This window comes from Eptatretus burgeri, chromosome 6 (assembly GCF_056783735.1).
Source record: "Eptatretus burgeri isolate ZD-2024b chromosome 6, Ebu_testis_v1, whole genome shotgun sequence".
Taxonomy (NCBI): domain Eukaryota; kingdom Metazoa; phylum Chordata; class Myxini; order Myxiniformes; family Myxinidae; genus Eptatretus; species Eptatretus burgeri.
Genome location: NC_140966.1, coordinates 81869267 through 81881266, shown reverse-complemented (window position 1 = coordinate 81881266; position 12000 = coordinate 81869267). Strand labels below are relative to the sequence as shown.

At 52.0% G+C, this 12000-nt stretch overlaps 1 protein-coding gene across 3 annotated transcripts in view; it reads right to left on the bottom strand.

Moving 5' to 3' along the window:
- SETD9 (SET domain containing 9) overlaps positions 1 to 12000 on the bottom strand; it is a 142506-nt gene that overhangs the window by 59662 nt on the left and 70844 nt on the right. For all 3 annotated transcript variants that reach the window (XM_085885851.1, XM_085885853.1, XM_085885854.1), the window contains 2 exons: positions 8902 to 9191; positions 8626 to 8749 (listed from right to left, as the gene is read on the bottom strand). In XM_085885851.1, the coding sequence (XP_085741977.1) occupies positions 8626 to 8749; positions 8902 to 9191 (414 nt within the window). The remainder of the gene's footprint in view (positions 1 to 8625; positions 8750 to 8901; positions 9192 to 12000) is intronic.

Sequence of the window (12000 nt, the reverse complement as noted above, 5' to 3'; positions counted from 1 at the left end):
GATATCCTCATCCCCCCGAGCATCAACAACCCCCTCCTGTTTCCCCCCGCGCTGAGATAGTGTGAGAAGGGGGCCCCGTTCCCACCCCATTCCAGACACTGTCCGCGAGGCCCGCGGAGTCGGGGCGCCACCGCCATTTTGCGGCTCATCACCAGACGGGTAGGCTCGACGCGGTCTCGGCCCCAGGCCCGTCTGCCCCCTCATAGTGGAGGGTGGTCCCTTTTTCTTTTGCTTTGAGTATATGTGTTGTCGGCGCCGTCTGTGAAGTAAAACTGTATAAGTGTTGCCGTGTGCTCGGTAGTCGGTGGTAGATCTGCATTGTGTTTCACTTTTACATTTGCTTTTTGTGCATTATTGTGGTGTTTCTTCTTTTACATTTGCTTTTGGTGTATAATTGTATATGTGTGCTATCCGTGTGCCATCGCGAAATAAATGTGCTTTATGTTGAACTGTTTTTCCCGTTTCGCTTCGTCTTTTCCTTTATTGAATCTCCATCTTACTTCACGTAAAGGGTTGGTCGTGGGCTAAAACGCCCGATAATTAATCGAACCGTCGGGATTGACGATAACACCGCTCGGTTATCCCGATAGTACGGAACGGGTCGCTTAAAGTGGCCCGTGTCCGAAGTCGACCTGCGGCGAGGTGCGATCGCCCGGTCTACTCTCCGTGTGGGTACTTAGCTCGGTCGAATTTGGCGAGCAACCCTATCCCACGCGGGGGGCCGATTGGCACGATCGTGGTGAGGCCGAAAGGCCCACCCGTGACTAGTTCCCGGCGTTAGTCCGAGAGGGTCACGACGGGATTGTCCGTCCGGTGGGCGACCTGCCGCGATTCGAGTTACGTGTCCGCTCGCACGCCGGCGGGCGCGAATCCGCAACACTGGTGTCAGGTCGTGCGATATAAATTCATCGCCCTCCTCGCGGCACTGGTATCGGAGAACGGGAAAACGGGCTCTCCTGTGTCCAGCTAAATTCACGGGAATCGGTCCAGGGGTGAGAGGAGCGACCCCCGATTCCCTCCAAATTACGAGCGAGCTAAATTAACCCTTTACGAGAAATAAGATGGCGTCTCAAGGCGAGCGGGAGCCGGGGGTATTCGAAATGGATTTAGAATGCGTAGAATCCATGGTCCAGGATGAAAACCCCATGCAGGAAATGTTGGTTGTGCAGGAACACGAACTCCCCCAACTGAACCCAGAGCCCGAAATAGGTGCGGCGGCGGCCGCGGTGTATGACACCTCCCCTCCCCCTCTCCACCAAAACCCCCCCGATCCTTGCCGAAACGGCTCACCCAAGCGCACCCGACATGGCCCAGCTATGCGCCATGCTGGCGGCAATGACAGCGAGGATGGATGCGAATACACAACAAATGAACGAAAAAATGGATGCGAATACACAACAAATGAACGAAAAGATGGATGCGAATACACAGCAAATGAAGGAAGAAATGAAAGGGCTGCAGGGTGAGACGCAGAGCATGGGCCGAAGCCTGCAGGCAGGTATGAAGGCAGTAACCGGGGAGCTTAAAATGGCGACGCCACGTGTGGGAGCGAACGAGCTGGGAGGGAGTGCAACGGCTGTCGGGCCCGCGGTGGAGGCGGGTAAGGAAAAAATAATTCGGGGGACGTGTTGGGCGAGGGTCGTGACGGAAAAAGTGACGGTAACCGAGAGGGACAAACTAATTGGGGTGACGGAGACGTGCACGAGGGAGATAACAAGGGAAGAGACGGAAATAATAGTTGAGACAAGGGAGGTAAAGGGTGAAGAGGTGACTGAGTTGGCAGAGACACGGGAGATGGGAACGATAGAGGGAAGACTACACGATGAAGACGGGGTAAGTGACGCACACACACACACACGGAGGTAGTGGAGGATAATGGGGGTGAGCTCGCGGACTGGGTCGAGACCCGGTGCGAGCAGTTGGATGGCCTCCTCCAGGAACGAGGGGAGGGAGTATGCCCCCTTGAGGCGAGTCACGACCAGGTGAGTTCGGTCGTGCTTTGCGAGGTTGAGAGGAGGAGTGCTGCGAACAGGTGCACGGAGAGCTTGGGGGGTAGAGAGGCCCCGGAAATCCTTGTGGGGACACGAATCCCCAGTGTGGTTGTCCCTGTGTGTGTGGTGCAAGGTGTGAGTGCGTCCCCGTGTGTGGAAGCGACCCCGTGTGTGAGTGGTGTGGTGGCGATTGTGCCGGAGTACGTGCTTCCCAGCACGCCGTGTGTAAAAGGGGCACCGCAAGTGGAAGAGGACGTGTGTGTGAGTGAAACGGCCAGTATGAATGGAGCACCACGTGTGAGTGGTGTGGTGGCGAGTGTGCCGGAGTGTGTGCTTCCCAGCACGCCGTGTGTGGATGAGACACTGCGGGCGAGTGCCCCCACGTGTGTGAGTGAGGCACGATGTGTGAGTGAGACACCGCGGGCGAGTGCCCCCGCGTGTGTGAGTGGTGTGGTGGCGAGTGTGCCGGAGTGTGTGCTTCCCAGCATTCCGCGTGTGGGTGAGGCACCGTGTGTGAGTGTCGCCGTGTGTGTGAGTGAAACGGCCAGTATGAGTGAGGCACCGCGGATGAGTTCCCCCGCGTGTGTGAGTGAGGCACGGTGTATGAGTGAGGCACCGCGGATGAGTGCCCCCGCATGTGTGAGTGGTATGGTTTGTGTGAGGGAAATGGCACGAGTGAGTGGAAGGCCGCGAGTGAGTGGAGCCACGTGTGCGAGGGAGGTGGTATGCGTGAGAGAGACAGCGTGAGCAAGGTCGCTGTGTGTGAGGGAGATGTCGGTCGGCATGTGTGAACATGCAGCCGCGTCTCCCGGTGTGAGTTTAATGGTGAGGTGTGTTAGCGTCGTAACACACGGGAGTGCGTGTGTTGATTGGCGACGACGACGGCGACAGAAGAAAGAAACCCGAGTAGCGGCTGTAGTTGTTTCGGGGACCGTGCCGGGTTCACCCAGCAGCGAGCACGAGGTCCGTGCTGTGCAACGCACGAGGCCCCCACGTGCTCGCTTGCGGGAATGAAGTCCCGGTCCGGAAACGCACGCGGTGGATTTGCCGATCCCGCGGACGGACAAAGTTTAGGCAGGATTATGGATTTGGACCGGACGGGTTCTCCACGCGATCGTGTGTGTCTAGCTCCAACGGGCAAAGCACATGTGTTCGCGTGGGGAACCCCTCGAGACGTGGGGCTTGTGTTTTTTTTATGCGCACGGTGACGTCATGGCTGCACGTGGGGTTGGAATCCGGCAGGAGGGGTATCCCTGCCAGATGGTACCATCCAAGGAGGGACGAGGTACACGTGCAGCTGCATGACGTCACGGGCAGGTGCAAAGTGCGTGAGCTGTGAGTTGCCGCGCTGGTGCTGCGCATGTAAAAAAAAAAAAAAAAAAGCAAGCCTCACTTTTGGGTGCACAGGATTCCCGGGCAAGGGGTGGAAGACCCCCTTGACCAGGGCACAGGATGGAAACTAGTTAGGGGGAAGGGTTAACTTAGTTAGACCGACTCCATGGGGCAGGGGTAAGTCCTCATGGAGTCCGTGGAATGGATTAGTTAGAGGGATTGTAGTGAGATTTAGGTTGGGAAATAAAGTTATTTTAGAGATTTGGAGACAGTGACAGACTTGTGAATGTGTAGAGGGGACGTAGCTTAGCTACGTAGTGTTAAAAGGAACGTGCTACTAGTTTAAGGGACGACGTGGGAGCACGAGTTAGTTAGGGGAGGTAGTTAGAAGGATGGCAGAGTTCAGCGGTGAGTGTGTTGAAGAGTTGGTGAGTGAAGTGGAAGCATGTGGTTGGTGAGTGAGTGAGGCCAGCGGGTCTGTGTGAGTGGAGCGAATGGGGAATGCATGGTGCGATGAGTGATTGGGGGGAGGAGTGACTCCCGCCCAAGGGACCCCGGGGTCAGTGTAGAGTGAGTTAGGGGGTTAGTTAAATTGAAAAATGGAGGTCGTTTTGTTGTTGGTGTGAGTGTAGGCTCGAAACCCATTTGGAGGGGTGCAGGAGCCCTGTTGACGGGCTGGGAGCGTGGCTGCGAAAGGTGAGTATCGCTGAGTGGGTACCCCGGGCACCAGGCTAGTCGGCCGTGGTAGGCCAAGGGCCCATGGGGGGCCGGGATAGCGTAGTGGGCACGGGTGCGCCTGCTTGGTGCGGGGGCCCGGGGCGCTATTAGCCGCGTGGGCAGTGTTGTGGGCACGGGTGACCCTCGGAAAGGGGCCTGGGAAGCCAGCCTGCCACGTGTGCGTTTCAGGGGAGGTGCCATGGGGGGCACTCCCCGGTGTCAGGGAGCTGGTAGGCTCGGAGGCAGTGTAGTGCCCGGGGGTGCCATAGCGGGAGATTCGGCAGAGGGTCGTGCCTGCCAAAGGGAGCCACGTGTCCCAGCCATGAGACCGTGTGAGGGCACGGAGAGAAAATTGGGGGGCGAGGCCCGAAATTGTGAGGACACCAACACAGGCGACGGGAATCTGGGTTGTTAGAACCAATAGTTTAAGCGAGAGGCGCTTGTTGGAAGCCCCGGTGTAGTTTAACACTTAAATGGTTAGGGTAGATTAGAAAGTGTACCCCTCCGCACCATCCATCCCCTCGCTCTCGTTGTGGGCCGCTGGACCCACTTTGTGTTATAGATCGCTGAACTCTGGGGAGGCCATTCTGAGGCTTCGTTGGGCCTTCCCTTCGGGAAGGGAACGTAGGGGTTGGGAGTAGGCTAGGTGACAGGATAGGTTAGCCAAACAAGGACGATAAAGGGGGTTAGGGGACGATTTATAGTGGGGAAGTAAAAATAAAAAAAATAAGTTGGGGCTAAATTGGGGTTTGACAAATTAAGGGAGTGGGTATAGACAGTGACAGGCAAAGGCGATAGGTTGGGAGGGAGACCGTAGGGTAGGTCCGAGCCCGCCTTCCGAGTGGCCAGCACCACCGCACTCCCTCCACCAACCTCCACTGAACGGCAAAGGCTGGCCAGCTTCATCTGCTGGCTGCGTTGCTGCAGGGCAAAGGCCGGCCCACTTCATCGGCAGTTGTTGTTTTGCTGCAAGGCCTGTGCCGGCTGGATCGTCTGCAGCTGCTGTGCTGCAAGGCCTGTGCCGGCCGGATCGTCTGCAGCTGCTGTGCTTCAAGGCCTGTGCCGGCCAGTTCATCTGCCGGCTGTGTTTGCCTGCAGCGGCCTGGTTCTGCATGCTGTGTTTGCCTGATCACCTTTGCCATGCCATGCCCACTGCCCCTGTTCACCAGCCCCGTTCAATTTTTGCTTTGCCCCCCCCACCCTGTTCATTGCCATGTGTGCCAGGATCAGAAAGCAACAGTTTGCAAGCTGCGAGAACCGCCCTGTTGGCAGCTACAACACGGGCCTGCAGTGGCGGCCCGTGCACCGTGTTTGCGTCCATCCATTCATCCATCCATCCGTTGTGCTCATTGCGTGTGCCACTTGAGCTGGCACGGAGACTGCGTTTGTGCAGCCCATGCACCGTTGTGGTTCACTGCGTTCAGTAAAAAAGGGAAGGCCTTGGACTGCGTTTGAGCAGCCGGCCACGTTCCGTCACCTGCATTGTTTGAGCCAGAGACTGCATGCGAGCAGCCTGGCTCCCTGCTAACTGCTTTCTTTTTGCAGAGTTCATTGATCCTGGGCCATGGTTTAGTGTAAAATTTGTAAGTTAAGGTTAAGATGTACTGTACATATGAGTGCGCCCCCGGCATGTCTGTCCTAGCGCCGGCAATTTTATTTAAGTCGTCCGTGTGAGTGAGTTTGTTTAGGTAGTTACTCAGCCCTCAGGTTATTTATTTTGGGGACACGAATACCATGAATGTCGCACTCAGGGATCCGTAGGTAAAATGTACTAGGGGAAAACTACACATGATGGCACACTAAAATTTGACGACTCAGGACGAGTCTGTAAAAAGGGGAGGGGGTAGTGTTGTGGTTGACGAAATTCGCAAACCACCATTCAGGTCCCTTAGGTGAGATATCTCTGTAAGTATATGTGTAGTTAGGCCCAAACCCGTTGTTTAGAGGGAATAAATGTCATTCATGCGTGCTGCGACTCTTCAGGATAGCCGTTTTTCTTTTACTATCTTTATTTTGGACCAGCCGCCATTACTACCATTACTACCACCACCAACCACGTCTCAACAGCCATCACACAACAACCACCAACCGCAACGCCGCTTCACAACAACAGCCACGACCCTTGCCGTCACATCTCGCTCTCGCAACCATCGCATCACCGCCATTCCCGCGCCGCTTGTGGGCACCGATCCTGGACTCGTGCAGGGCGCGCGCCGAGCGGCGGGTGCAAAAACACCAGCCTTTCCAAAGAAATCGGATCAAAAACGATTCACGCCCACTTCTGTTCCGTCCTATCGGCGAGCGTGGGGCGATTTGGCCCCGCCTCCAGGTGCGTCGGAGTATAATCGCTATATGCAGATTCGTGGATCAAAAAGCATTCACGCCAACTTTTCCTCTGTCCAATGGGGAGCCAGCCAGAGGTAAAGGGTCGAAGGTGAAGGAGCGAAGCCCCGGGGGCTATAAAGGGCCGCGTTCGCTCGCCAAAAGTGCAGTTGAGTCAGCCAGGAGTGGGAGTTGGAAAGAGTCAGTCAAGGAGAGTGGAGAAGAGAAGAGTCGGAGAAAGCAGTTGGACGGAGCTGTGGAGCTGTGGAGAGTGGGAGAGTTGGAGAGGAGGTGGCGGCGGCGAAGGCAGTCGAGAGGGCGCTCGTGTCAGAGTCGGGGAGCTGCGGAGAGGGGAGGCCGGTAACGCGACCGAGGTCGCGGTGGAGACGCTCGTCGCGGGACCCGAGCCAGCGAGATATCCTCATCCCCCGAGCATCAACAACCCCCTCCTGTTTCCCCCCGCACTGAGATAGTGTGAGAAGGGGGCCCCGTTCCCACCCCATTCCAGACACTGTCCGCGAGGCCCGCAGAGTCGGGGCGCCACCGCCATTTTGCGGCTCATCACCAGACGGGTAGGCTCGACGCGGTCTCGGCCCCAGGCCCGTCTGCCCCCTCATAGTGGAGGGTGGTCCCTTTTTCTTTTGCTTTGAGTATATGTGTTGTTGGCGCCGTCTGTGAAGTAAAACTGTATAAGTGTTGCCGTGTGCTCGGTAGTCGGTGGTAGATCTGCATTGTGTTTCACTTTTACATTTGCTTTTTGTGCATTATTGTGGTGTTTCTTCTTTTACATTTGCTTTTGGTGTATAATTGTATATGTGTGCTATCCGTGTGCCATCGCGAAATAAATGTGCTTTATGTTGAACTGTTTTTCCCGTTTCGCTTCGTCTTTTCCTTTATTGAATCTCCATCTTACTTCACGTAAAGGGTTGGTCGTGGGCTAAAACGCCCGATAATTAATCGAACCGTCGGGGTTGACGATAACACCGCTCGGTTATCCCGATAGTACGGAACGGGTCGCTTAAAGTGGCCCGTGTCCGAAGTCGACCTGCGGCGAGGTGCGATCGCCCGGTCTACTCTCCGTGTGGGTACTTAGGTAGGTCGAATTTGGCGAGCAACCCTATCCCACGCGGGGGCCGATTGGCACGATCGTGGTGAGGCCGAAAGGCCCACCCGTGACTAGTTCCCGGCGTTAGTCCGAGAGGGTCACGACGGGATTGTCCGTCCGGTGGGCGACGTGCCGCGATTCGAGTTACGTGGCCGCTCGCACGCCGGCGGGCGCGAATCCGCAACAATATATATATATGTATATATACATGTATATATATATATATATATATATATATATACATATATATATATATATATATATATATATATACATATATATATATATATATATATATACATATAGTCGTATAACACCAGGGGGTTGACTCAGCCTGTCATCCTTCCGAGGTTGCCGAGATGAGTACCAGTGTACTGGGCCGGTGTATACCCCGGTTAAAATAGGTGTACCATATCCTTGTGTCGTAAGAGGCGACCAGGGTTGCGTCAGGAAGGGCATCCAGTGTAAAACATGTGCCAAATCACTATGCGGATCATATGTATGATCCGCTGTGGCAACCCCAAACGGGAGCAGCCGAAAGAAGAAGAAGAAGAATGACGTATTGACCAAGTTTACTGACTACTATAATGGAATCGGAATTTAAAAATTGAGAGAGACAGAATCGATTCTTGGCTTAGACTATTTATATAATTCGTGCCAGAGACAGAATAGACTATATATATATATATATATATATATATATATATATATATATATATATATATATATATATATATATATATATATATATATATATATATATATATATATATATATATATATATATATATATATATATATATATATATATATATATATATATATATATATATATCCTCTCTTTTTCTCCCTTCAATAAATTCTCGCTTTAATGACAGCTTGTGTGGTCATTGAGAGCAGGAACCATCGTGCTTCGATAATTGGTTTATTTATCGTGCTTCGATACGGGATATTGGGGCCACGCTTTCGTCCCTCCCTGGCGGATCACTGAACAGGCTGTGCTCGACAATCTTGTCAGCTTTCCGCTGTGGTTGTTGCATTCCGAGACACACAGATTGCGCAAAATTAACCCAGCGGATGTGAAGGTCTTATGAACCCATACATGCCAGGCAGGTGACAAATGTTAAAGACCGCACCACCACAACAAAAAACACGTACCTGTAAATGAGGCGAGACAAGCCTTTAGCCTTGCCATCAATGAGGAGCCCATCAATGCAGCGTAGGAGGTAGCGATTTCCAAGTGACTGGAGAAGCACTGGCTCTCCTGGTTCATACACAGTGCCTAGGTTTGGGGTGAAGGTGGTGGAAGGGATTCAGCTTCAGCAGGAAAGCAAGTCAGACTGAGAAACATAAATCTGAGCAGAGAACAGTTCTGAAACTGGGAGTGCTCATGAACTTAAGGGCTGGGCAGAGAAGACCAGAAAATAGAAACACCTGCATACATGCAGACAACTTCTCCTTGCCTCACTCTTCCAGCTTTAACAAAAACCCCTATCCCAGCACCAGACACCAAACTGGGCTCCAGTGCAAGGGTGAATCCCAGTGCCTTGAGCATTCCCTCTGATGCAACCAACGCAATGCTGCCATCGTTATCCTTCCATTTCCTGGATCGAATCTTGGGTCCTTCCACAGAGAGCTGTTCAAACAACTTGAAAAGTGTGGAGTTGACGACAGCGTTGGGTGCCAGCCGGTCAGTCTCATTTGGCTGCACAATCCGTAAGGTCCTGGGTGCAAACATGGTCAGAACAAAATGTCACTCACGAGTCAATAACAGTGAATATATTTTTATATATTTGTTGAAAAAAGATGTCTGGCCAATAATTTATTTGCAATGCTGAACCAACTTTGATAGAATCACCATGACATTTTCAGTGAATGTGCATCAATGTACAAAACAACGAATAATTGCCAATTTGCTGAATCAAATTCTGGACAGGGATATTAGTAGTATCAACAAAGCCTCAAATAAGGAGCCATCGATCAATTTTGATTTCCCCCTCTCCCAACACAATGTTGCATTGATGTCTCCTCTCCACTCACACTCAATCATATGCCCAAATGTCTTCACCTTCTCCTCCTTTTCAATATCTTCCACAATCTTAATGTATATACATGTATATATGTATATATGTATATATATATATATGTATATGTATATGTATATATATATGTATATATGTATATATATATATATATATATATATATATATATATATATGTATATGTATATATATAGCCTGGTGTTGGCGCAGTGGTTAGGGCAGCGGCTTGGGATCCAAAAGATCCTGAGTTCAAGCCCCGTTGGGCCACTGAATTAATACACCAGGGGGTTGACTCAGCCTATCATCCTTCCGAGGTCGGCGAAATGAATACCAGTGTACTGGGCCGGTGTATACCCCGGATAAAATAGATGTACCATATCCCTGTGTTGTAAGAGGCAACCAGGGTTGTGTCAGGAAGGGCATCCGGCGTAAAACATGTGCCAAATCACTATGCGGATCAAATGATCCGCTGTGGCGACCCTGAACGGGAGCAGCCGAAAGAAGAAGAAGATATATATATATATATATATATATATATATATATATATATATATATATACATGCATATATATACATATACATACATGCATACATCATCTTCTTTCAGCAGCTCCCGTTAGGGGTCGCCACAACGGATCATCCGTTATGATCCACATACTGATTTGGCACAAGTTTTATGCCGGACGCCCTTCCTGACACAACCCTGGTGGCCTCTTACGACACAGGGATAAGGATTGGGTTTCGCCATGATTCCAGACTGCCCTACACCCTCTCATCTGGCCCAGCGCAGAGCTCCCGTCCTCAAGCGATCCCCCAACCCAAGCCTCCGAGTCGCCGGATTACAGGCGCACGCCACTACGCCCGGTACATTATATGTATGTATGTATGTATACACACACACACACACACACACACGTATAAATATATTTGCATATTGAATGACCGTTTTTACAGCCATTTTTCCCTGCTGTGCAGGGGTTAGGCTTTTTCTTGAGGCAATGTTTTATTAGCTGGATGCCCTTCCTGACGCCAACCCTGGTCGCCTCTTACGAGACACAGGGATATGGTATACCTATTCTAACTGGGGCATATACCGGGACCAGTACACTGGTACTCACTTCGCCGACCTCAGATGGATGACAGGCTGAGTCAACCCCCTGGTGTTAATTCAGCAGCCAACGGGACTTGAACTCAGGACCCTGGGATCCCAAGCCGCCACCCTAACCACGAAGCCAACACCAGGCTTATATAAATATATTTGCATATTGTTACGAATTTGGGAATTCGATTGCACACAACATTCAGGTTCCTTTAGTCAGTTATGTCGATAAGTGCTTGTTCCCGAGATAGCTCACCTTCCATTGTTTAATGGGCAGAAATCGATTAAGTGTGCTGCGATTCAATTTAATAGTTAGGGAGCAATCATAACACAATGGAGACGCCCTCCCCTCTTCTGCGAAGTGGAAGAAGAGCCCTCCCGTCCCGTGATTCATGACGTCAACAACTCCCTCTCACCCGTGGTTGAGCGGGGGATGGAGCACGAGGACATGAGTCACGCCGGGAGCGGGGGAGGGGGCCGATAAGAATAAAGAAGAGATCCTCTGCTTTGTTCGGGCTGGCTTTCAGTAGTAGGCCTTCGGGTTCTGCTTGGCTTGGGTTAGGGAGGAGGCTTTTTGAAGGCTGGCTGCTTTGGCTTGGCTTTTAGTAAGCTTTTTGCTTCGGCTTGGCTTTTAGCAGGCCTTTGGGTTCTGCTTGGCGAGGGTTGAGACTTTTGTTCAGTGAGCTTCGGTTCTGCTTGGCGAGGTGGAGGCTTTTTGGAGAGCTTTTTGCTTAGGCTTGGCTTTTCAGCAGACCTTCGGGGTCTGCTTGGCTCGGTTCGCGTTTTGGGCTCTTCTTGGTTCGTGTTGTGAGAGGCTTTGTTTATCGGAAGAGAGTTGAGCTGGTTGCTCGGCTGGCTCTTCTTGGTTCGTGGAGCTCTTTGTTCTCCGCTTGGGTCCCGGCTTGGTGCGACTCATCGGCCTCATCTTGGAGGTGGTTCTTCGAGATAGCGATGCATCGACGGGAAGGATCGGCGCCTTGTCTCACCAGCACGTGTTCGGAAGCGCGAGAGGATTCGCTGGAGCTCGGGAAGGATCGCGGCTCACGGCGATTGGATCCAGCTCGCTCTCGCTGGAGCCCGGGTCCGAACAGCTTGAAGACCACACGAGGTGGAGAGGTTCGAGATAGGTTCTGGGTTTCAGCTCATCTGTCCTCTGAGTTAAAGTCCTTAGTAAAGGCATCAGCCACCATTTCTTGGGTGTGTGTGTGTGTGTGTGTGTGTGTGTGTGTGTGTGTGTGTGTGTGTGTGTGTGTGTGTGTGTGTGTGTGTGTGTGTACGTACATGTGTCCGTGGGCCCGACTAACAAGTAGGAAACTGTTAAGTGCTTTGTGTGCTGTAAATGATTGCATTGCATTTTGTATAGTCGGTATAGTTCTGCTCTTGCGTGCTTCC